General features: G+C 50.8%; 3 protein-coding genes across 3 annotated transcripts in view; 1 reads left to right on the top strand and 2 right to left on the bottom strand.

The window, feature by feature from the left end:
• DDB1 (damage specific DNA binding protein 1) overlaps positions 1-2,854 on the bottom strand; it is a 36,869-nt gene extending 34,015 nt beyond the window's left edge. The window contains exons 1-2 of the mRNA XM_003798753.3: positions 2,550-2,854; positions 1,168-1,316 (exon numbers count right to left, since the gene is read on the bottom strand). Of these exons, the coding sequence (XP_003798801.1) occupies positions 1,168-1,316; positions 2,550-2,610 (210 nt within the window). The 5' untranslated portion in view covers positions 2,611-2,854. The remainder of the gene's footprint in view (positions 1-1,167; positions 1,317-2,549) is intronic.
• A 1,225-nt stretch (positions 2,855-4,079) lies between these two features.
• Positions 4,080-18,692, top strand: TKFC (triokinase and FMN cyclase). The gene is made up of 17 exons (XM_003798752.3): positions 4,080-4,393; positions 7,169-7,358; positions 8,565-8,675; positions 8,753-8,934; positions 12,861-12,939; positions 13,250-13,339; positions 13,903-13,937; positions 14,015-14,099; positions 14,198-14,287; positions 14,732-14,848; positions 15,220-15,339; positions 15,498-15,635; positions 17,025-17,131; positions 17,241-17,344; positions 17,488-17,521; positions 17,631-17,720; positions 18,116-18,692. Exons 1-17 carry the CDS (start codon positions 4,391-4,393, stop codon positions 18,275-18,277), a joined length of 1,737 nt encoding a protein of 578 aa, XP_003798800.1. The 5' UTR covers positions 4,080-4,390; the 3' UTR covers positions 18,278-18,692.
• A 1,675-nt stretch (positions 18,693-20,367) lies between these two features.
• LOC100948965 (cytochrome b ascorbate-dependent protein 3) overlaps positions 20,368-24,725 on the bottom strand; it is a 13,625-nt gene continuing 9,267 nt past the window's right edge. The window contains exons 5-7 of the mRNA XM_012810674.2: positions 24,198-24,352; positions 22,529-22,685; positions 20,368-21,794 (exon numbers count right to left, since the gene is read on the bottom strand). Coding sequence (XP_012666128.1) covers positions 21,771-21,794; positions 22,529-22,685; positions 24,198-24,352 — 336 coding nt within the window. The 3' untranslated portion in view covers positions 20,368-21,770. The remainder of the gene's footprint in view (positions 21,795-22,528; positions 22,686-24,197; positions 24,353-24,725) is intronic.

Here is a 24,725-nt window from a genome sequence, read left to right as displayed (position 1 = left end):
AAATTCTGAAAGATGGAAGTCATGCCCCCTCCTCTCCTCTCCAAGTATTTGGTGAAAGAAGAAAAAAACATAAGTATAACAATGGAAGCTAAAATGGATCCTCAAAGTCTTACTTAACATAGACCACAAAAAAATGACTATTTTCTTCAAAGCAGTGGTTCTCAACCTTCCTAATGCCACAGCCCTTTAATACAGTTCTTGTGGGTCACGACTCACAGGTTGAGAACCGCTGGTTCAAAGGGTTATAATGAAAACTCTGAATCTACTGCTTTCTTACCAGATTCAGTTAAGACATAATGAAACAATGTAATGGCAGCTATTTTGATGAAAACATCTGGATTAAAATAATGACAAAAATAACTATGATGATAATTGTTAAATTAACATTGAATACTTACTATGGGATAAGCCCTGTGTTACCTAATCATTCAATCTTCACAATAACCCAAACACTGTATATTGTTTTCCCCACTTTGTAGAGGGGGAAAACAAGACTATGAAAAGTACTTCAAAATGACAACTTAAGTGACAGTCAAAGTTGCAATTAATATGGAATGAAGCCAAGAATGCCCCACTCTGTACCCAACCTGCTGAATCACCATATGGTGGGTGGTGGGAGGGGGTAACCCACATTTCAAACTGTTTTAATTTCCCCTTCCTAAAGAAGTCAACTTCATAAATGTTTCTCTAATGAATTTCTCCTACTTCTAGGAAGGTTGGTCAACAGGAATACACAAGCCAGGAGCAGAGGCTCGGCTCATGCTTGGTAATCCTAGCACTCTGGGAGGCTAAGGTGGTGGACTGCTTGAGTGCAGGAACTCAAGACTAGCCAGAGCAAGAGTGAGACTCGGTCTCTAAAAAACAGCTGAGCACTGTGGTGGATGCCTGTAGTCCCAGTTACTCAGGAGGTTTGAGGCAACATGATTGTTCAAACCTCGCAGTTTGAGGTTGCTGTGAGCTATGATGACATGGCACTCTACCCAGAGAGATACACTGAGACTCAGTCTTAAATAAAAAAGAAAAGAAACGAGTACACACTGAACTCTGCCATTCAAGAACAGCAGAGAGTTTCTCTCCAAATCATATTTCACCCATCTCAAGCAATCATAAAACAAGCTACAACCAACAGTTCTTCCTCCATTGCCTGTCCCAACTCAGAACACTTACCTTGGGCCTGAAAAGCTCCATGACAGCAATCTTCCCATACATGCCCACCTCTTTGACTGGCCGAAGCCCCTCAGCAGTGACCACATAGATCTCTAATCTTGTGTTTTTGGCAATCAACAGGTTCAAATCTTCAGCTGAAGTAAAGTGTCCTGAAAGAACAGATGCTCTAATTTTGAAGCCAGAGAAAGCTGGTAAACATCCAGTCCAATCCCTTCTAAATAATCCTGTCGCTTACATCTAAATATTTCTAAAATTCTCATTTACTTCACGTTTCTCCAGCTACCTCAGTTTATTCCCCTTCTTGCCAAATCCAGCACCTCATTCAGCAAAGCTACTTCCCGAATCAGACTAAGAAAACTAGACTAGACCTAAGACAACAGCATGTCCTTCAACAATGACTGTGTAAAACCTTCACATGGCTCTGACCCTTTGAATTTTACTTTTCCTATTACAGTGGCAGACTCTGATTGAGAATGCTGGAGAAAATGTTCATCTCTTCTAGTCTTCATCTAAAGCAGTGGTTCTCAACCTTCCTAATGCCACCATGTATTTTCATTGTTACAAAGGGGTTGCGACCTACAGGTTGAGAGCCGCTGATCTAAAGTCTCACAAAAAAAAATTTTATCAAATAGACCAGGTCAAATGAAGATAATTTCCAGAGCTTTATGTTAAAACATTGTTTTGTCCTAGCAGTCTACCAATACCCTCATCCACACTCTTAGCTGCCTCCAACTCTGAACATCAGAGTTTTGTTTTGGAATCATGATTAGAATTCACATAAATACACAAGTTTCAGGTTTACAACTGGACATTGGTGTCTTTAATAATCCTTGCACATAGTGAACAAGGCGGCCCTAGGCCAGGCAAACCAAACCCTCTTTTCCAGCAGTGCCCTCATGTAAACAACAGCCCCAGGCAAAGGGATGAGCACAGAAAGAGCTCCTCTCCCTTTCTGGGTGAATGCGGGCATTCTTCACATCCCTGGGCCCCCTGGACTCCCACATCTGAAAATTCTGACCCATTAAGTCGCCATCATCACCGCCCCTTCCCTCAGCCACACGAGGCCAATCTCTGAGCCCAAGCCAACACTGCAGAATCAACTCACACTCCACCTGCTGTCCCACTGGACCCAGACCTCCCCTCGAGGCCAAGTGACCTCCCGAAAAGAAAGGGGACCCTCAAGAGCAGATTCTAATCCCCGAAAGGTACGTGCTTAAACAGCTCCTTTGAGGTCGCGGGGCTGGGGGAGGTTCCTCGGCCGCCAGCGCCTTCCTTTCCCCGGGCCCAGTTCTACCGGGCCGCCCTTGGGGCCGCGGGCCTCCCTAGGCCTCGGCTGACCCCAGCTGCCTTCCTCGCTGGGGTCTCCTACCCGGCAGACTCACCGGTCACGCAGCCGTTCACGGCGGTGGGCTTCTGTGCCGTTACTACGTAGTTGTACGACATGTCGAGGCCTGGAGCGGCCCGTCGGGTATCTAGGGCGACGACAGCGAGACGGACACTAGCAAAGAGACAAGTAGCCCCCACCCGCGCTCAGCGAAGTCCACTGCCCCTGTCTCCGCCCCAAAGACACGTTGCAGGCCAGAGCGGCCGGGGCGCGGGGCATCACGGGACAGCCTCACCTGGCATCTTGGAGGACTCCCGGAGCCCGAGCCAACCAACCACGGGAGGCCCCGCCTCCGAAGGCTCCGCCTTGTCTCCTATTGCCAGAGCCCGGAGGACCCGGATGCGTGTTCGCTGTTAGCGGTCTTCGTGAAACTGCTGCTGCTACAGAGGTGGCTGACGCGGGTGGGATCCGCCAAGGGAGTTTCGCCAAGACCCTCATTCCCACTCCGAGCCCCTCACCCTTACCCAGACCCGGTCCTCTCCGTCTTCCATTGCTCCAGGAGCTCTCAGGCCGTTCCTCCTTTTAGAACAGGAAGGACTGCAGAGGCCTAGAAACGGGATGGTGACAATGATATGTGCACATCCCAGGCTAGAACCATGCCCCCCTCTGCTTATCTCTCCTAGTTGCTCCAAAGCAACTGCGCTGGCCTGACTTTAGAACGACCACCCGCCTTACCTGGGGCGGGGCACCAGGACGCACACCTCTCCTCTTTAAGCTGATCTTTCAGACTTGAAAGGACCCACCAGGCCACGTGCCCAACGTTACTAGTAACCTCATGGCTGTACAAAAAATGATCTAAAATATTGAACCAGAATTTTGCCTGTGAGAGCCTTGATAACCCAGGAGGACTGTCAGCCCTGCAACCTCTAGGGCCCCCCCCCCACACACACACACATCAAACATTCTCCAAGGAGCAGAAGGAGGACCACGTGGCTTGTTGTGCCCGTAGAATGCCAGAGGAGAGCAATTTTACAGATGAGGAAGCTGAGGCTCAGAGGGAAATTGGTTTACCCAAGATCTTAGGTGCAGAATCAATGTCTGGGTTCTTCCCCTTGTGCACTTGCCCATGTACAGAGCCCAAGTCCCTGTATGGCCCCTGCAGAGCCCAAGATACCTCTGAACCAGGCTGAACTTAAGGGAACGAGAATGTCATTGTGGTTTACATATTGGTTTTCCCACAGCAGAGGCTCTGCCTGACTTTGGAGGCACTGAATTATCAGTAGAAAAAACATAACTTTGTAAAAAGACTAGACATCAGTCTGGTCCTGGCTTTGAACTGTATGATCCTGCACGAGTCATTAGAGCTTTCTGAATCTTTCTAGAAGTAAAATAGGATCACAAACTCAGCTGGCTTCCTCTTGGTGTGGTGCCAAGGCTAACAAGAACAAGTGTATGAAGAGCTTTGTAAACTTTTTCACCACATGTGATGCCCATGTGAAAGATGAAGTTATTTTTTGGTTCACTTTGCTCCTTGGTAATGAGGTAGGCACTGCTCCTGGGCATAAAGGTGGTCTTGTGCCCAACATGGATTGATCTGTCTCCTGGCAGCCAAGTGCAGGTGTGAACCTTGCTCAGCCCCATGCTCTTCTCCATCCCTAGCCCACGTACTAGAGTTTGGACTTGGACCGAAGTCTAAGGCAGCTCCCTAATTACTAGGCCACTGGAAATGTGATTGTGCCAGTCAGCCCCAAGTGCCTTCATCAGCTTGTATTACCAATTCCTGCAGGTGCTGTTGCTGCCTCCACTGTGCACAGATCCAGGTAACAGCCACAGGATCGTCCATCCTCCCACAGCTCTGTGCGAAGTTGTGAATTCATTTTGCTTCAGAGCCTCCCCACCATGGTGAGTCATGTGGGGCCAGGGAAGGGGGAGGACACTGTGGTCTCAAAGCAGGATCCCAGCCCTGGGCATGCTAGAGCTCCTTACCCCCTTACTGAAAACTGCTGCTGCCTCCTGAGGTTCAGAGGTTAAGAGATAGGGTCACCATCTCTCTCAGGACCTGATCCCTGCTTCCCTCCATTTCCTGGAGGCCACTGGTCCCAGCCAAGTTTGGGGCTGCATCTTCTCAGTCCCTATGGAACCTCTCAGCCCTGAGTCCAGGTCACATATTTAGATTAGAACATTAGCAGATACCTGCTCTGTAATAGACACTGTACAAGTCACAGAAGGCATCATGAAGAACAGCCTTGTGACTGTCCTAAGCCTGGGATATATGAAGACTGGTCCTAGTGCTGGTCTGCAGTGTAGGAGACTGCCATGCCCCTGGCCTTTGCCTCAGGGCCACTCTAAACTGATCTGAACCAAAGCAAACCTTGAGCAGATGTGGGTTCAAATTTCAGCTAGCCACCAACCAGCCATGTGATACTTTGCCGGAGTCTTGACCTGTCTGGGCCTCCTTTTCTTCATCTGCAGTGTGAGGCACATTAAGGCCTACCACCAAGTGACTGTGAGGTGTTGATCAGAGAGGACTCTTGCCTGACTTCGTTTTCTTTTCCATCCCCTCAGGCCACTGGGAACCAGGGATGTCTTTGGTGCAGGGACAGTTGAGAACCCCAGGCAGGACAGGTTACCGGGATGGGGAACAGGGCACATTCTGGAGGGTGGTGGTGCTGGAGGCTGGGCTTGGAGGTGAGACCAACTCACAACCTCATTGTGTGTCCCAGTCCCTGGTGGGCTCTGAGAGCTACCAGCCTATTCCCTTCCTAGGGCAAGATCTCTGCCACCCTCCACCTCCCATCAGCCTCTAAGAAAACAGCATGATGTGGCCAACATGGACCCAACTTTGGAGCTGGGTAGACCTGAACACTTGCTGTGTGACCTTGGGTGCCTTAGTTTCCTCACTGTACCGATTTTTCCTACATAGGGCTGTTGGGAAGATTAAATGAGACATGTTCAAAAACACTAAGAACAGGCTTGGTTCTTAGTTATTGCTGGGTAAATGGAGCCAAGCTTATTATCCTGCTTGCTTCCCATGGACCTGGGCTACTCTCATCATCCCAAAGCAGGTGGCTTGACCCCGGCCCTGGCCCTGGCAGGACCCAGGAAAAGTCTGAAGGAAGACGTCAGGGTCAAATTCTACACAAAGGAACCATTGCTGTCGTGCTCAGGAAGGAGCTGCAGCCGGAAGTACACCTTGCCCTGACCTGGCTCAGCTGCAGGCTTAAGTCAGGCCACCAGGTGGCACTGGGAGCCTGGCCCTCTGGGTCCACTTGGGCCCCAGTCTCTCCAAGACAAAGGCAGGGGCTGAAGGCAGCCTGCAGCTCTGTGTACCTGGCTCCGGCTTTTCATATCCTGTTCCCTTTGACTGTTGACTACATCACAGGCATGACACTGTTCTAGTACACTCCCATTTTATAGACTCAGAATTGCAGCTCAGAACAATGATATGTCTTCACTGAGTCCCCAAAGCTAATAAAAGGCAAAAATGGGATTTTTTTTTTTTTTTTGAGACAGAGTCTCACTATATTGCCCTCGGTAGAGTGATATGGTGTCACAGCTCACAGCAACCTCCAGCTCTTGGGCTTAAGTGAGTCTCTTGCCTCAGCCTCCCAAGTAGCTGGTACCACAGGCACACCCACCACAATGCCCGGCTATTTTGCAGTTGTCGTCGTTTTTTTAGGTGATCCAGGCCAGGTTCGAGTCCGCCAGCCTCAGTGTATGTGGCTAGCATGGTAACCACTGTGTCTCAGGCCCCAAGCCAGAAATGGGATTTGAACATGAGCCCCTGTAATAGCAGAGCTCAAGCCCACCTCCACTCTAGTCCTTACCCTCCCCCTTCTGCCGGCACCGCATTCTGAGGCTGCCCAGGGCTGGCATCCTCCTACAGCTCAGAGGCCCTGCCCACCTCCCCCTACTAGCCACACTAGCTTCCTGGTGCCACCATATCAGTCATACTTGCAGCCCTTGACTTATGTTCCCCCTCTGTCAAAACAACCTCCCTTTTCCCTGGACCCACATTTCCTGCCCCCTTTTGCCTAACTAACTCCTGCTTATCCTTCACCTTCAGGCCCTGCCTCCATATTCCCAAGGTGCATGCATGCCCCTCTCAGATAGCACTACCCCATAGCACATGGACATGGTCTCTTTGTATGTCTGTGGAGGACAGAAACAGTGTCCTTTCATCTCTTTACCCACAGTGCCTAGCCCTGGGCCTGGCACACCAAGAGGCTAGAGAAATGTTGTTTACCCTGTGTCAGAGGCCCAGGGGACTAGCCATGGCTGGGACCTACTCAAGACCTTTCCCCAGCACAGGAGCCTCAGCCAGGGGCTTCTCTTCCTTTGATAGAAGAAGACATCAGACCCTAATTTTATTAAAATATTTTATACTGAGGATTCCAACTCCCCCATTTTTTTTGTTGGTATTTTTTTGTTTTTCAGGATAAATTTAAGCCATTATACAAAATGCTTCATAAATTAGACACTGAGTTTAAAAAATCACAAATTAAGATAAGAACTTAGAGAAAGTTCATCCACCTAATAAAATGTCACCCAACTCAGGGAAATTCTGTGTCCCTAGAGTTCCCTGGTGGACAGGAGTCTTCACTATTGCACTGTGGCATGATGGGGGGTGTCCCTGCTGACCATACTCTGAAACTCTTCCTCACTCTTCTCCCACAGAGCTCTAAGAAGCTGGTGAACTCAGTGGCAGGCTGTGCTGATGATGCCCTTGCTGGCCTGGTGGCCTGCGACCCCAACCTGCAGATCTTGCAGGGCCACCGAGTGGCCCTTCGTTCTGACCTGGACAACCTCAAGGGTCGGGTGGCATTACTGTCAGGTGGGGGCTCTGGCCATGAGCCTGCCCATGCTGGTGAGTGCCCTGGGGCAGGAGTAGGGTGCTAGGTGGAGTGAGCAGGGGCTTCTGGAATGAGGTGCAGAACAGAGTCCAGAATGGGGCCTGGTTTCCACTCCCCCAGGCTATGCTGTGACACAGTCATAGCCTCCCTGGATCACACCTATAAAAGTACATTTCTTTCTTTTTCTTTTTTTTAAATTGAGACAAAGTCTTACTTTGTCACACTCTATAGAGTGCTGTGGCGTCATATCTCATAGCCTCCTCGAACTCTTGGGCTCAAGTGATTTTCTTGCCTCTGCCTCCCTAGTAGCTTGGGACTACAGGCACCTGCAACAACGCCAGGCTATTTTTTTGTTTAGCAGGCCCAGGGCAGGTTCAAACCCACCAGCCCTGGTGTATGTGGTCAGCACTGTAACCACTGAGCTATGGATACTTAGCCTAAAAGTACATTTCTATAATTTGAAAGTATGAGGTTGGGCCAGATCTAGATCTCTAGAACCTTCCAGCTCTGAGAATGAATCCTCCTAGCTTTCTAGGCCCAGAGACCCCCTGCCCCCCTACACACACACACACACACACACACACACTAACCTAATCTATGACGGCTTCCTAACTTTTCTAACCCAGCGCAATATCCTGAATTCCTATTCTGAATTCCTAGCCTGCCATTTCCACACATGGAAAGTCCTGGGTTGTTTCTTGTCTGGAGCCAAAGTTGTGAACTTGAGAGTTCCTGCAGGGCAGTGGCCAGGCTTGGTATCATTTGTACCTCTCCTGTCTCCCTTCGGCAAATCCATTCATTCACTCAGCAAACACTACTGCGCCCATCATGTGTCTGGCAGTATACCAGACTCTAAGAGTACAACAGTGAACTAGACAAAGTCCCTGCTCCTATGGAGCAAATACTTGACTTTAGGGAGACAGACCATAGCCAGCCAGGTAAACACATAAACAAATGAGATCATTTCAGAGAGCACTGAGTGACATAGTGAAGACACTAAAACAGGGCAAAGGAACAGGGAGTCCCTGGGGGTGGCTACTTCAAACTGAGAGGTCAAAGGAGGCCTCTCTAAGGCGACTTCTGAGAAGTCTGGGGGACATCTGTAGCACCAAGCACACAGCAGGGCTCACCAATCCATGACCCTCAGGAGTGTGGGAAGCCCCAGTGACTACAGGTACAGTTCCATTCCAGTATCCTCACCCCACCCCACCCACCTCCAGGTTTCGTAGGGAAGGGGATGCTGACTGGTGTCATCGCAGGAGCTGTGTTCACTTCCCCGGCAGTGGGCAGCATCCTGGCAGCCATCAGGGCAGTGGCCCAGGCAGGCACAGGTAGGCCTGGCATGCAGGGGAGGGACACTGTGGGGTGGAGTGAGGGCAGGCAATGATGGGGCTTGCTGCTCTTGCAGTGGGGACCCTCCTCATCGTGAAGAACTACACTGGGGATCGGCTGAACTTTGGCCTGGCCCGGGAGCAGGCCCGGGCTGAGGGCATCCCTGTGGAAATGGTGGTCATTGGGGATGATAGCGCCTTCACGGTGGTGAAGAAGGCAGGTCGGCGGGGGCTTTGTGGCACGGTGCTAATACACAAGGTGAGCTTTATACCCCGGGATTCCAGAGATGCCCGGGCACTCCCCCCTGCTCTCTCCTGGCCTATCGCTCTCTCTTTTTTGTGACAGAGTATCGCTCTATCATCCTCAGTAGAATGCCTTCAAGTCATATCTCATAGCAACTTCAAACTCGTAGGCTCAAGTGATAAGGATCACTCAGCCTCCTGAGTAGCTGGGACTATAGGCGCCTGCCACAATACCTGGCTATTTTTAGAGACGGGGTCATTCTTGCTCAGGCTAGTCTTGAACTCCTGAGCTCAAGCAATCCACCCACCTCAGTCTCCCAGAGTGCTAGGATTACAGGCATGATCCACCAGTCCCAGCCTTCAGATTTGTTTCTTTGCAACAAAAGATCATTTGAACCAATTGCTTCTTTGTCTTCTTATACATTGAAACATAAATGTGTTAGGCGGGTAATACTGTGAGTGCAAGTGTTAGTTTTGGAGGAAGGAAAAAAGCTTAATTAGTAAAGAACATTCTTCTACTCTCTGGTCTCCTACACTTTCCTTTTGGGATGCAGAAAGGCAAATAAAACCATCTTTGTGCTTTTTTTACCACGTTAAAAACATACAAGCCAAACCCACCTCTTTAGGAAAAATGGTTTAAGTTGTCAAGTTACAGCTGTATGTGCTAATGAAATAGTACCAGAAATAATAACAACACCTTTCTGCTGCCCAGTCCCTCCCCCAGGAATCCATTTCATCTTCTTCCCCAGTTTCCCTGACCCAGGAAGGCCCTGCCATCCCCTCAGGTACCTAAGCCCAGATATAGGTCTTTTTTATTTTGGCCAGGGTCGGGCTTGAACCCACCCCTTCACCCCCTGGTATATGGCGCCAGCACCCTACTCCTTGAGCCACAGGCGCTGCCCCCCCCCCATATAGGTCTTGTCCAGACCCTTTCCATTTTTCCCCACACCCAGCCAGTGCCTGGTGCTTTCACTCCCAAATGCCTCTGACACCATCCTCCAGTCCTGACTCTGCTGGCCCCAGTGTTGGTTCAGGATCATCTGCTTATGTCCAGATGGCCGAAGTCACCTCTTCACTGGCTTCTCTACCTGCTTCCTGCCTTCCTGCCTTGCCAGTCTGTTCCTCACACCACCAGCAGATGTGTCTTTTAAAAATGTATCTGGGCTCGGCGCCTGTGGCTCAAGCGGCTAAGGCGCCAGCCACATACACCTAAGGTGGCGGGTTCAAATCCCCAGCCCCGGCCCGCCAAACAACAACGATAGCTGCAACCAAAAAAATGGCCAGGCGTTGTGGCGGGCGCCCGTAGTCCCAGCTACTTGGAAGGCTGAGGCAGAAGACTCGCTTGAGCCCAGGAGTTGGAGGTTGCTGTGAGCGTGATGCCATGGCACTCTACCCAGGGGGATAGCCTGAGGCTCCATCTCAAAAAAAAAGAAAACTGTATCTGAGGCCTGGAGCAGTGGCTCACCCTTGTAATCTAGCACTGTGTGAGGCTGAGGTGGGTGGATTGCTTGAGCTCAAGAGTTCAAGACCAGCCTGAGCAAGAGTGACTCTGTCTCTGAAAATAGCCAGGTGTTATGGCTGGTGTCTGTAATCCCAACTACTCGGGAGGCTGAGGCAAGAGAATTACTTGAGCCCAAGAGTTTGAGGTTGCTGGGAGCTATGACATCACAGCACTCTACCAAGGGCATCAAAGTGAGACTCTGTCACAAAAAAGTAAAAATTAATTAAATAAAAATGTGTATCTAACCAGGTTGTTCAACTGCTGAATGCCCTCTTGGGTTCCAAGAAGGACCACATGCTTCTTGCTCAGCTGCCCACCACACTTACCTCCTTGAGTCCCTGCCTGCATCTCCCATCACCTCTGCCTTCCTCTTATATTCTGTTAACACCAGGTCCCTGTAGCCACCAAGCTGTGGCTCACCTCTGTGGCTTTGCTTATGCTTTCCGTGGTCTGGAAAATCCTTTCCCTGTGCAGCCTTCTTTTGATCTTTCTGATTATAGCCTTTCTTTAGAGGCCCAGCCTGATGCCTCCCATACTTGGGAGGCTATCCCTGATCTCCCCACTGTGCAAGCTAGCAGCCCTCCTCATTCCTCCAGTGGCATCTCCTGCATACCCCATCATTGCATTTGTCACCCTACACAGGTTTTCAATTTGTGTGTGTGGTTTCCCCTCTTTTCCCCTCCCCTCCCCAGACTGTGAGTTCCTTGAAGCCAGGGACTATCACTTATTCATCTTTTTTCCTTTTCAGAACACACTAATGCTTGGTAAAACTTGGGTGGATTAATGGGTGGGTACAGTGACCCACAGAATATATGCTATGGAAGAAAAAACACTAGACTAGGAATCAGGAAACTGGCCAACATCTTGCTATATGACATTGGACAAGTCACCTCCCCTCTCTGGGCCCATTTCCCCATTTGTGACATCTCTTCTGGTTCCAATAGACTGGAATTCTTTTTTTTTTTTTTTGAGACGGAGCCTCAAGCTGTCCCCCTGGGTAGAGTGCCATGGCATTACAGCTCACAGCAACCTCCAACTCCTGGGCTCAAGCGAGTCTCCTGCCTCTGCCTCCCAAGTAGCTGGGACCACAGGCGCCCGCCACAACGCCCGGCTATTTTTTGGTTGCAGCCGTCATTGTTGTTTGGCGGGTCCAGGCTGGGGATTCGAACCTGCCACCTTAGGTGTACGTGGCTGGCGCCTTAGCCGGTTGAGCTATAGGCGCCGAGCCTAGACTGGAATTCTTAAAGATTCCTAACAGGTACATTGTGAATGAGGGGAGCAAGCTCTCCTGCCCTAGATGTGATGGGCCACGTTGAGTGTGGAAATTCTGAAAAGTTCCCCATTCCCAGTAAGAAATTCATTCCCAAGGACCAGGCACAGTGGTGGATACCTGTAGTCCCAGCTACTCAGGAGTCTGAGGGAGAAGGATCACTTGAGCCGAGGAATCCAAATCCAGCCTGAGCAATATAATGTGTCTGTTTTTCACACACACACACACACACACACAAAGTCCAAGGACCAGTGACTTATGCCTATGATCCCAGTACTTAGGAGGCTGAGGTGGGAGGATCACTTAAGGCCAAAAGTCCAAAACCAGTCTGTACAACATAGTATAAAAGCCCATTTCAAAAATAGCAACAACAACAAAACAATTTAAAACTGAGCTAGGCTGGGTAGCATGCACCTGTAGTCACAGCTACTTGGGAGGCTGAGACAGAAGGGTCTCTTGAGCCCAGGAGTTCAAGGCTACAGTGAGCTATGATTGCACTCAGCCTGGGCAACAGAGACCCTGTCTCTAAGAAAAAAAATTAAGTAGGCTGGGCACAGTGGCTCACGCCTGTAATCCTAGCCTCTGGAAGGCTGAGGCAGGTGGATTGCTTGAGCTCATGAGTTCAAGACCAGCCTGAGCAAGAGTGAGACCCCGCCCCATCTCTACCAAAAATGAGAAATGGGCTTGGCACCCATAGCATGGTGGTTCTGGCACCAGCCACATACACCCAGGCTAGCAGGTTCGAACCCAGCCCAGACAACATAAAAATAGCCGGGCATTGTGGCGGGCACCTGTAGTCCCAGCTACTTGGGAGGCTGGTAATTTTGGGAGGCAAGAGAATTACTTAAACCCAAGAGTTGGAAGTAGCTGTGAGCTGTGATGCCACAGCACTACCAAGGGCAACATAGTGAGACTGTCTCAAAAAATAAATAAATAAATATAAATAAAAATGAAAAAGGGAGGCAAAAGGATCACTTGAGCCCAAGAGTTTGAGTTGCTGTAAGCTATGACACCACAGCACTCTACCAAGGGCATCAAAGTGAGACTGTGTCTCAAAAAATAAATAAATTGAAATAAAATAAAATAAATAAATTCATCCCCAGCCTGTGTTCTACCCTCATGTGGTACAGTGACTCCTTCCCCTGGGGGGCTTATCTCTGTGTGGCTACAGGTAGCAGGTGCCCTGGCTGAGGCAGGTATGGGGCTGGAAGAGATCACGAAGCGGGTTAGCGTGGTCGCCAAGGCCATGGGTGAGTGACATCGGGGAACTGGGGTAGGGGGAACGGGGAGGTTGGGACAGGCCTGTATGAGGAATAGGTTCCTGTTGGCTGCAGGAATCTGCTTTCCAGGTTGTTCCCTAGGGGCTTAGGGAAGGTCTCCTTGGAGAAGCTCCTGAGGACTGGTGGCCTTGAGTACAGAGCTCAGTTTCTGTTTCATCACTGAGATGAGCCTGGCACCCTTTCTCAGAAAGGACACTCGTGGGCTGCCCAGGTGTTGCTGCTGCCCTTCCTAACGCCTGACAGCAGAGCAGTCATCCCTCTCATTTGTCCTTTCGCACAGGTACCCTGGGGGTGAGCCTGTCCTCCTGCAGCGTCCCTGGCTCCAAACCCACCTTTGAGCTCTCAGCAGATGAGGTCGAGCTAGGCCTGGGTAAGCTTGCGGCCACCCCGTCTCAGCTGTGCCTGCCTTGGGTTTCGCCCACCTCCTCTACCCTGGGAGCCATCTACACAGTCCTCTGCCCACCTGGAGCTCTCCCCAAGTGGTCTTACTATTCTCACCTGGCCACCTGGGGCTCAGCCTTCCTGATTTCTATCCACTTTGCTGTCCACACCAGGGCCCCACACCTCTGGTGTGACTGCACATCTTGCCTTTCCTCACATTCCTGAGTGCTCCTGCCCCTACCAAAACATGCCCTTCTTTCGAAGGCCAAAGTCCACCCTGGGTACAAAGCTTTCCCCTCTCTTTCTTTGTGCTTCCAAAATGATGGCCATCAGCCTCCTCTGGCCTACCATGACTGCATCTAGTGAACTTCGTCTCCACCACCAAGCCACCAGCTTCCAGAGAGCACACTGCGTGTGTCTCGTTGTCCTGTCCATTCCCCCCAGCCCCGCTGCACAGTGCTGAGCCTATGCTGAGCACAAAGTTCTTGATAAAGTGTGATGAGCAAACCTCCAGACTCTGAATGGTTCAGCAGTGATCCCCTCTATTCACAGGGATCCATGGGGAAGCTGGTGTACGCCGCATAAAGGTAGGTGTACTCTCTAGCCCAGCCAACCGAAGGCCAAGAACCCCCAGACGCAGCTCATTCCTGAATCCCTCTGACAGATGGCAACAGCTGACGAGATCATGGCACTCATGCTTGACCACATGACAAACACCTCCAACGCATCCCATGTGCCTGTGCAGCCCGGTGAGTGGCGTGTTATCTAGGACTCCCAGCCCTCCCTCCCCTTCAGCGCGGGGGTACCCTGAGAGTCTTTCCTAGGGTGTTGTATCTACTCCCCATAGGCTCCTCAGTGGTGATGATGATCAACAACCTGGGCGGCCTGTCATTCCTGGAACTGGGCATCATAGCTGATGCTGCCATCCGCTCCCTGGGTGAGCCCGACACTGGAGAGGGGACCCTCCAACCCTTTGAAGTAGGATCTTGTGATGGCACAGAACATGACTGTGCAGTCAGATGAGCCTGAGTTACATTGCCACTCTGCCACTTAATTGCTGGCTACCATCAGCCTGTTTTCTTGTGTGTATATTGGGGGTAATGATATTAATGCCTCTTGTGAGGATTAAATGAGATTAAACATACCTAAGATGCTTAACAGTGCCTGGCACCTGTGAGAGCTCACCTTAAATGAGACCTATAATTGTTCCTCTATCCCTGAGAGGGGATACTTCCAGGGAATGTAGTAATTGGGGGTGTCATTGAGGGGGGCCCTGAGGAAATCAGGCCATCTCTCTACTGGCTTCTAAGCTCCTTGCTTTTCTGTTTCTTTCCCTGGTTCCCACCGTTCCCTCCTGGACTTCCATGCTGTGGTGTTGCAGAGGGCCGAGGGGTAAAGATTGCCCGTGCCCTAGTGGGCACCTTCATGTCAGCACTGGAGATGCCTGGCTTTTCTCTCACCCTCCTGCTGGTGGATGAGCCTCTCCTAAAACTGATAGGTGAGACCAGGAACCTTTGGTCAACCCAAGCCAAGGGTCAGCAGTAGCTAGATGGAGCCAGGGAAACTCTACATTGCAGAGACCCCCAGCTGGGCTGACCCTGATAGTCAGGGCTCTGGACCCTGTGAAGAGGCCTTTACTGGCTTCTCCTTCCTTCCAGTTCTCACTGGACTATGGAGTGTTGGTGTTACAATACTCCTCAGATCAGTGTGACCTTTTTCCCCACCGACCTTCCCTCCTTCCCCGGTACACAGTAGGCACTCAGTACATGTTTGTTGAGATGGACTCTCTTTCTCTGGGGCTGCTAAGGGACCTCTGCTCAGTGCCTGGCTGGGCAGCCCCATCTAAGAGAGTTATCTTGCTGTCCCTAGATGCAGAAACGACTGCAGCAGCCTGGCCTAATGTGGCCAAGGTCTCCGTGACAGGGCGGAAGCGAAGCCGTGCAGCCCCCACCGAGCCCCAGGAGGCCCCTGGTTCCACTCCAGCAGGAGGTACCAAGCCAAGCTGTTGGGGAAAGGACAGGCCTCCCAAAGACACAGGGCTGTGCAGTGAGGCATGCAGGGGTCCAGGCACCCATGCCTCCCACTTGATCAAGTTTGGTTGTGAGGAGGACCAGGCAGGCTTCTTCCCTGCCATTTTCTCTTCCTAGGCTCAGCCTCGAAGCTGATGGCACTTGTGCTGGAACAGGTGTGCACCACCCTCCTGGGCCTGGAGGAACAACTGAATGCCCTAGACCGGGCTGCAGGTGATGGGGACTGTGGGACCACCCACAGCCGGGCAGCCAGAGGTTGGTACCATTGTCCTTGTGGGGTCCCAAGAGGGACTGGTGTGGCACACTGGTTCTTAGAGTTTGGCATTTCATGAAGTGGAACAATTTCTAAAACATTTGAGTGCTGACTTGGAGTCACCAACTTTTACATTGCCAAGTGAGGTCATTCACAAAATCCTAGCACGTTCATCTGTCTCCCTAAAGAAAAGGACCTTCTGTGTTACAAGTAGGAGGTTGTGGCCTCAGAAATAAACAGAATCCTTTACAGTGAATAACTTACAACTCCAGGAAAATTCATTCTGTTGTCCTTGCTTTTCTATGTTTACCCAGATCAGTGAAAAGCTCTAAATTGCCCAACACAATTCATTCAAGAAAAAGGTCTTTAGTCCATGCCACAAGCCAGGCACTGCTCTCCACTCTGCAGATATAGTAGTGAGCAGAGCAAGCAGAAATTACTATCCTTGGTGGCACCCATAGCTCAGTGGGTAGAGTGATGGCCACATACACCGAAGCTGGTGGGTTTGAACTCCGCCTGGGCCAGCTAAAACAACAATGACAACTGCAACAAAAAAAATAGCTGGACACTGTGGCAGGCTCCTGCAGTCTCAGCTACTTGAGAGTCTGACACAAGAGAATCACTTAAGCCCAAGAGTTTGAGGTTGCTATGAGCTGTGACACCATACCATAGCACTCCACTTAGGGTGACAGCTTAAGACTCTGTCTCAGGCTCGGCACCTATAGCTCAACCGGCTAAGGCGCCAGCCACGTACACCTAAGGTGGCGGGTTCGAATCCCCAGCCCGGACCTGCCAAACAACAATGACGGCTGCAACCAAAAAATAGCCGGGCATTGTGGCGGGCGCCTGTAGTCCCAGCTACTTGGGAGGCGGAGGCAGGAGACTCGCTTGAGCCCAGGAGTTGGAGGTTGCTGTGAACTGTAATGCCACGGCACTCTACCCAGGGGGACAGCTTGAGGCTCTGTCTCAAAAAAAAAAAAAAAAGACTCTGTCTCAAAAAAAAAAAAAAATAATTACTACCCTTGTGGCCTGTATTCTCAGGGAGAAACAGGGTAAACCATATAAATCAGTGAAACATATAGGGTGTTAGTACAAAGGGCCAGGGAGACCAAATAAAGCAAGGAAGTAGAGTTAAGAATGTCAAGTTGAGGGCTTTGGGCAGGCCCCACCTGCGGGGCAGCTCCCAAAGTCCCTTTCAGTTCCCTTCAGTACCCTCTCCAGGGTGCACGCTGGGTGTGGAAAGGTAGCCTTGGGATCCCTTCCTTCTAGTTCCTTTCCCCACTTCCAAGCCTCCATTCATGCTTGCTAGCAGTCAGGCCTAGGTCCTCAGTGGGGTCCGGGCAGATGGAGGGGAGGTCTCTGAATCCCTCATCCTTTCTCTCTGCCTACAGCAATCCAGGGGTGGCTGAAGGAGGGCCCAACCCCAGCCAGCCCTGCCCTGTTGCTCTCCAAGTTGTCTGTCCTGCTGCTGGAGAAGATGGGAGGCTCCTCTGGGGCGGTAGGTGCTGGCAGCCCCTGGGGGCTGAAGGGCTAATGGTGAGGGTTCCAGGATGGCCAGGGTCCAGGCCAGCTTCATGTGCTCAGCATTCTTGCCTCCCCACCCCCAGCTCTACGGCCTGTTCCTGACTGCAGCCGCTCAGCCCCTCAAAGCCAAGACTGACCTCCCAGCCTGGTCCGCTGCCATGGATGCTGGCCTGGAGGCCATGCAGAAGTGAGCCCGCACCCTATGCCTTACACCAGAGTGGGAAGGAGGAGGTGGTTGATGCCATCTGTTCCTAGCCAGGCCTTGCCCCACTCCCTAAGGGAGTCCCTGGTTCCCTGCATTGAGCCTCTTTCATTCTTTCTCCCTACCAGGTATGGAAAGGCTGCCCCAGGGGACAGGACTATGGTATGTATTTGAGCTATATCCCCAGCCCTTCCCCTTTTGAACCTACAAGGCCTATAGGCTACCCTCAGTGGCTGAGCCTCTCCTCATCCCCCTCCCTTACCTTGTCCAGCTGGATTCTCTGTGGGCAGCAGGACAGGAACTCCAGGCCTGGAAGAGCCCCGGGGCTGATCTGTTCCAGGTCTTGACCAAGGCAGTCAAGGTGAGTGAGGTGGGGCCCTGCCAGCCAGGGAGACAGGGTTGGAGCCACTAGGCTCCCATCTCCATATGACTTGTGCAAATTAATCATCTGCCTGCAACCAAGTTTCCTCCTGTATACAATAGAGATGAGCGCCTATCTCAAAGGCCAGTGTGAGGCTAAGGAGGTATGTAGAGCCCATCACAGTTCCTGGGACATAGCAGGGCCTCGGTAAATGGCAGCCCCTTTCCCTGATGGAAGTAAGTGAAAGGTAAGCTTTCCACTTAGTGACAGTGAAGAGGATGCTGGCAGAGATGTGACAAGAGGGTCCAGGGCCAGCCTGCACAGCACTCTGCGCACAGCAGGAAGGACAGGCCTAGGGGCCTGCCCATAAACCTACTCGCATTCCCACCCCTCAGAATGCCGAAGCTGCTGCCGAGGCCACCAGGAATATGGAAGCTGGAGCTGGAAGAGCCAGTTATATCAGCTCTGCCCGGCTGGACCAGCCAGACCCTGGGGCAGTGGCAGCAGCTGCCATTCTCCGTGCCATCTTGGAGGTCTTGAAAAACCAGGGCGTGTGACTACCTCCCTGGACCTCAGCTCCTCTCACTGCTGTGCTGTGGTGGCCATTGTCACACCATCTACCTTCTGACCATCACCACCCCCTCCGATGCCCCTATAACCTATTCTGAGTTTAGCAAGAAACCTTCCAGCCCCATTGCAGGGACAGCACCCAGAGCCAGCCCAGCAGCATGTGCCTCTCCAACTCTACCCTTCACCTCCCCAGGCAGGTGAAGCCCCAGGGCCACCCCAGGCTACCTCAGCCAGCTGTGGGATTCAGAAATTAGGCATTTTCCCTGAGTCACAGCACAGCCTTTAGCTGGCAGTGCTAATTTGTTCAAGACTCCCTGTGAAAGGCTTTCCACATTTGAACCCCAGTGTGGAAAAGAAAACTAATAAATTACGTTGAAGCAATGAAGCCATTGCTTCCTCTGAGTTACCTTTTGCCAAGTGTGTGAACAAGTTGGCCCGCACATGATTGAAGGGCTGAGGCCCCAAACCTACAGCGATCATGACCTATCTTCTGCTAGGCAGATCATTACCACCTGAGCCCTAAAGGCAGGGCCTGTTCCACTGGACTGGTTCTGTTGAGATCCCTGTCCTTCTAGTACACACACCACACCTGATACACATAGGAAAGGTAGGAAGGCTTTTCTGGCTGGGCGCCTATGATCCTCGCACTCTGGGAGGGAGAGGTGGGTGGATTGCTTGAGCTTAGGAGTTCAGAGACCAGACTGAGCAGGAGTGAGATCCGTCTCAGTGCAGGGGGTATAGGGAGGGAAGGCTTTTCTCAGCATTCAGTTAATTTCTTGGGCATTTGGGACAGTAGGAGAAAAAGGAGTCACCATATCCTAAGGTTTAGTTTTAGACCAGAAACTGCAGCCAAGCCAGCCACACACAAGGCACCTAGCAGATAGGACAGCAGTCTGGTGCACTGTAGAGACGTAAAACACTCGTGGTGCAGCCTCAGTGTACAAGATGGTTAAAGACACTGGCTGCAGACCCACGATTTGCAGTCTGGTTCTGATTTAACCAACCCATGTAAACTCAGGCCTATTATTTAGCTTCTAGGAATCTGTAAAATCAGGTAGTACCCTTATCACCAGGACACAAAAGGATTCAGCTGAGTTGGCAAAGGTGAAGCCCCAGTACTGTCCAGGTGTCCACTCCCTGCGAGTTACTGTCATTGCCAGTGTCAGCCACTCTACCACCATCAGTCACACTAGCAAAAGGCCCCCAGCACCTGCTTGGTCCAGACTTGGCTGCAGACTCCCCAGGGTCATCATCTGCACCACACATCCCTAAGCACAAGGCAGCAGCAGTATGCACAGGGCTGTCTCCAGCGCCTGGGAGGGAGGCTGGCATCAGTCAGGATTTGTGAATCCTAACTGCCATTCCCTGGATAGGTGATCTCAGGCCTGTCACTTACCTTGCTTGAGTTGATTTTCCAGATCAAAAATAGGAAGTTTCCTTCCTCATGTGGTAAGTACTCCAAAGTCATTAGCTATTAAGGACATCCACTCATAAACAAGTCACATGTGATTCTATGAAGATAAGCATGGCTCTCTGGTAAGTCTTCCCTCTGTCTTTGAGGGTCGGACCTATCCTGAGGCTTTCACAGATTATCCTAGAACTCATTTAACCACAGTGCATTTCATCAGGCAGAGCTGTTATTACAGACTGAATGTTTGTATCCCCCCAAATACCTACATTAAAATCCTTACCCCTTAACATGACGGCATTAAGAGGCAGGGCCTTTGGGAGACAACTAGATCATGAGAGTGGCCATGAATGGGATAAGTGACCTCATAAAAAGAGCCTCAGAGAGCAATTGCATTCTTTCCACCATGTAAGGTTACGGTGAGATGGTCTAGGACAGCGGTTCTCAACCTGTGGGTTGCGACCCACAGGAACTATATTAAAGGGTCGCAGCATTAGGAAGGTTGAGAACCACAGCCTAGGAGGAAGCAGGTCCTCACCAGGCACTGAATCTGCCAGTGCCTTGATCTCAGACTTACAGCCTCTAAAAATGTGAGAAACAATTATTTGTTGTTTAAGCCATTCAGTCCATATTATTTTTGTTATAACAACCCAAAAAGACTAAAACAAGTTTGGTTCTCAAAAACATGTTTAATGAAAATTCAGTGTCACGAAGCAGTGAGATACCTCTGCATATAGGGGGAGCTGCCATGGGAGCACAGTGCCTGGCAGTCATCCCAGTGGCTTTGAGGGCTTCACCAATCAGAAGGTTTAGTCTTAGCTCTTCTGCCAACATCTGGCAATGTGGGACTGGAGTGGACAGTTGGCCCCATGGCTACCTGCCAGCAAGAGGTAGCCTCCACACCTGGTCTTCCACTTGTCTTAACTAAGCAGAGCAGTACACGGCCTGGGACCATGCAGGGCTTGTCTGAAGAAGGCAAGAAAAGCCACAGCAGCAAGACACTTAGAAGAGGAGCAAGGCTCCTCCCTCCCCACCCCAGCTCTTCAGGAAGAGAGCAAGAGCGCACACTCCTGCATGACACAGAAGGCTGGCTTTAGCCAAGCATGCAGCCATTGTGGGAGCAAGTGAAGCACTTTGGTTCTCAGCAAGGAACCCCTCTGAGGTGGCAGTGGCTCCCAAGGCTCTGCTGGGCATAGACCACAACTTAGGCACCAGTTTCATGGAGAGCTAGAGAGTGATTGACGGGCCAGGGCTCTATGAGCAAGGCAAAGTTGGACCTGCAGAGGGGCAGTCAGGACCCAGCCAGGGCAAGTAAAGGAAGTCTCCAGCCACTTCTGTCACTCATCATTTTGGGAACATCTGAGGACTGGTTGTCTGTTCTTAGGAGAGCAGGTTACCAGGGATCAGAGGGCTGCCTGATAGTGACAGGCATGTAAGTCACAGGGAGAGGTTGGGATCCAGGCCTCAGTTGTAGCAGCAGCTGGAAAAGGTGGAGCCACACAGTCAGAACACACACAGACATACAACACAGCAACACAAAACAGAAGGGCTCAGAGTCAGCTTCTCAGCTACTCTGTGGAAGCTGCATCTGCCACCATTCTTTCCTCTGCAGTCACTTCATGATCTAAATCACATCCAGGAGGGGTTGTAGGGCCCAGCAGAGCAGGTGATGCCTACTGAAATGCACACCAACGGATTCTATCAGCTCCCTCATTATCCACATCATGGATTGCACTTTAATCCTAGCTCTTCTGAGCAGTCTAGATTTCCTACCACATCTTTAGGAGCTGACTTCCTCAGACAGCAAGCAGGAGCAGTAAAGACAAGGAGGATCTTGTGTAAATGGAGGACCTGAGAAGTTGATGCTGAGGAGGAGTACAGATGCCGAGGCCACCAGGAAAAGTAGACAGGCAGCAAGCAGCTGGAGAGAGTAGGCCCACCACTGAGGCAAGAAGAAGTTTGGGCCCAGAGCCAAAAAAGGGTGTTGCCAAAACCAACTGGGAGCCCCAGGTAAAGCAGAGCTTCAGAGGGAGCACAGACCGCATCCCCAGGCGTTCCTGGGAGGCCCCACTTCATTCCCCGTCATGCAGCAGGGGCTGGAAAGACAAGCAGATGCACCAGAGTTAATGACATGACATCAAAATGGCCCCTGCCCTGCAGGAGTCACACCAGGCCCCAGCTGTCCACCCAACCTGGAGACCCAACCTGGAGGGAGGTCCCCACCTAAGCCACCAAATCCTTCAGGGAAACCCCAAAGTCTGTGAGCCTGGCATGCACCCCACCTCCTATATCGCATCAAGAACTGTTCCAAGGACAAGCTTATTGCCAAGCACCAATTCCACTAGACTAGCCCCAATGCTGAGAAAGTAGAAATTACTACACACCCTCATCATATTTGACCCCTTCCTTGGGGAAAATAAGGCCACAGTTCACTTCACAGAACCACAGGAATCTGGGCAGAGGAATTCTATCTCCTAACAGACAGGCCTGTGAGAGCCCCTGGGGCTGACTGGAATGGGATGGTTTGGTACTCTCCCTTCAAGTTACTTAGTTTCCCCCCAAGCTACTGTGTTGGCCTTCCTGACAAGGCCCGAACCTTTTCTGTGTGATCCTTTTCATTTCTCTTTTTTTTTTTTTTTTTTTTTTTGCAGTTTTTGGCTGGGGCTAGGGTTTGAACCCACAACCTCTGGCATATGGGGCCAGCGCCCTACTCCTTTGAGCCACAGGCGCCACTGCCCCCGTCCCCCACTCTCCCCTCCCCCCACCCCCCGTGTGACCCTTTTCTAGACCCAGCCCCTCCCTACATGGAATGGAGGACAGGAAACCATACCTGTCTGTCAGTCAGGATCCCTGGCTCTGGGCGCTTCCAAGAGGAAGCCAACAGGATGTAGAGCACCAGCAGCCCAAAGGCAACCACCAGCATCCCAGTGCTGTTGGCGAAGACAGCTTGGCTGGGCAGACTGGAATACGGCTTGGTGGCATTTTTCCTGGAGATGACAAAACAATGTGGGCCTCTGAGATACTTTTCCACCTGTTTTTGCTAAGGAGGAAACTTGATGCCACTCAGGAAGGGCACGAAAACCTTCTCAGGGCCCCCTGTGACCTGGAATTTAAATATACTTTCTAAAGTATCCCCTTTTTTTCCTTCCTTAAGAAATAGGATCTTGGGCTTGGTGCCCATAGCACAGTGGTTACAGCGCCAGCCACATACACTGGGTTGGCAGGTTCAAACCTAGCCCAGGTCAGCTAAAAAACAATGACAACTGTAAAAAAAAAAAAAAAAAAACAGCTGAGGGTTGTGGTGGGCACCTGTAGTCCCAGCTACTTGGGAGGTTGAGGCAAGAGAATTGCTTAAGCCCAGGAGGTTGCTGTGAGCTGCGATGCCACAGCACTCTATCAAGGGGAATACAGTGAGACTCTGTCTCAAAAAAGAAAAAGAAAAAAGAAATAGGATCTTGCTGTGTTGCCTATGCTACACTTGAACTCCTGGGCTCAAGCAATCTTCCCATCTCAGCCTTCTGCATAGCTAGTGCTGCAAATGTGTGCTACCACATCCAGCTGTATAATGCTTTTTACCCAAGCGGAAACTAAAGCTCAAAGCAGTAAAATTAATTTGCTCAAAATTTCAGCAGCCCAGTTACATGCTGACCTCAAATTTTAGTTTCTTTTCACTATACCCAGCTGCTTCAAAAGTATGGCCAGGAGTGGTTAGGCAAGCAGGTTATGCAACCAGACTACCTCACTCAAGTCCCAGCTTGCCATTTATTGGCTGTGTGCCCTTAGGTGAGTTACTTAACCTCTCTGTTCTCTCATTTGTAAATGGCAATGACAACAGCACCAATATTGTAGGATGGTTGCAAGGATTAGGGTGCTTAGAAAAGTTTCTGATGCATAGTATGTGCAAATAAAATGCTCAATATGTGAATATGATGCTCAATAAATATTTGTTGACCAATTTACCAATGTCTTTTTGTTTTGTTTTTTTTGAAATGGAGTCTAACTTTGTTGCCCTTGGTAGACTGCCACTGCATCATAGCTCACAGCAACCTCAAACTCTTGGGTTTAAACGATTCTCTTGTCTCAGCCTCCCAAGTTGCTGAGACTACAGGCGCCCACCACAACATCCAGCTGTTTTTTGTTGTTGCAGTTGGCCCTGGCCAGGTTCAAACCCACCACCCTCGGTGTATGTGGCTGGTGCCGTAACCACTGTGCTATCGGTGCCAAACCAATACCCAGTTATTTTTAGAGACGGGGGTCTTGCTCTGGCTCAGGCTGGTCTCCAACCCGTGAGCTCAGCCTCCCAGAGTGCTAGGATTATAGGCATGAGCTACCACGCCCCAATTTCAACTTAAAGACCAATTCTATTATCTTCCAGATGAGCATGAATGTAACCCCCAAAGTTCTCCTCTTTGGGTAGGTCCTCTGACCCTAGGGTACAACTTCTGAAAATCCTGTTCCCTTCCATCCTCCTTGGAGTTGGGGGACCCCATCATACTTACAAACTGAAGAAAAGCTTCTCATTAATTCCAGAAATGACAGCCGCAATGGACAGAGAGAGGATGGCAGCTCCAAAGAAGACGTGGATGGGTTTAAGGAGGCTACGCAGCCACAGGGAAGCCCAGGGCAGAAGGAAGATGGTAAAGCCAAGAAACCACTAGGGACACAAGACAGGACACACCTAACTGGCTTGTGTGTGATCAAAGGTCCCTCCAGCACCCCCTGCTGTAACTGTACCTCGACCCTGACCTGACCCTGACCCTTCGTTCCCAACTCAAACCCTCCCACCAGGTACTGCCCACTTCCATGCCCAGTTTCCTTTGTGTGGCCTGCCTGTTTACGGTGACCAAATTTTAACATCGGTAAGGCGGGACAACATGGCCAGGGGGCAGGGGACGTGGCAGGGCAGGGCCTGACAACAATGCAAACTTTTGTTTGTTTGTCTGTTTTTTGAGACGGAGCCTCAAGCTATCCCCCCCTGGGTAGAGTGCCATGGCATCACACTCACAGCAACCTCCAACTCCTGGGCT

Source organism: Otolemur garnettii, unplaced genomic scaffold (assembly GCF_000181295.1).
Source record: "Otolemur garnettii isolate 467f Iridium unplaced genomic scaffold, OtoGar3 scaffold00140, whole genome shotgun sequence".
NCBI classification, from domain to species: Eukaryota; Metazoa; Chordata; class Mammalia; order Primates; family Galagidae; genus Otolemur; species Otolemur garnettii.
This window is presented reverse-complemented; position numbering and strand designations above follow the sequence as displayed.

What these genes read in the sequence shown, in the direction of transcription:
- TKFC (XM_003798752.3), top strand. An exon ending in TGGTTCCACTCCAGCAGGAG is followed by an intron (nt 15,340 to 15,497) that starts GTACCAAGCCAA and finishes TTCTCTTCCTAG; the next exon opens with GCTCAGCCTCGAAGCTGATG. An exon ending in CCACAGCCGGGCAGCCAGAG is followed by an intron (nt 15,636 to 17,024) that starts GTTGGTACCATT and finishes CTCTGCCTACAG; the next exon opens with CAATCCAGGGGTGGCTGAAG.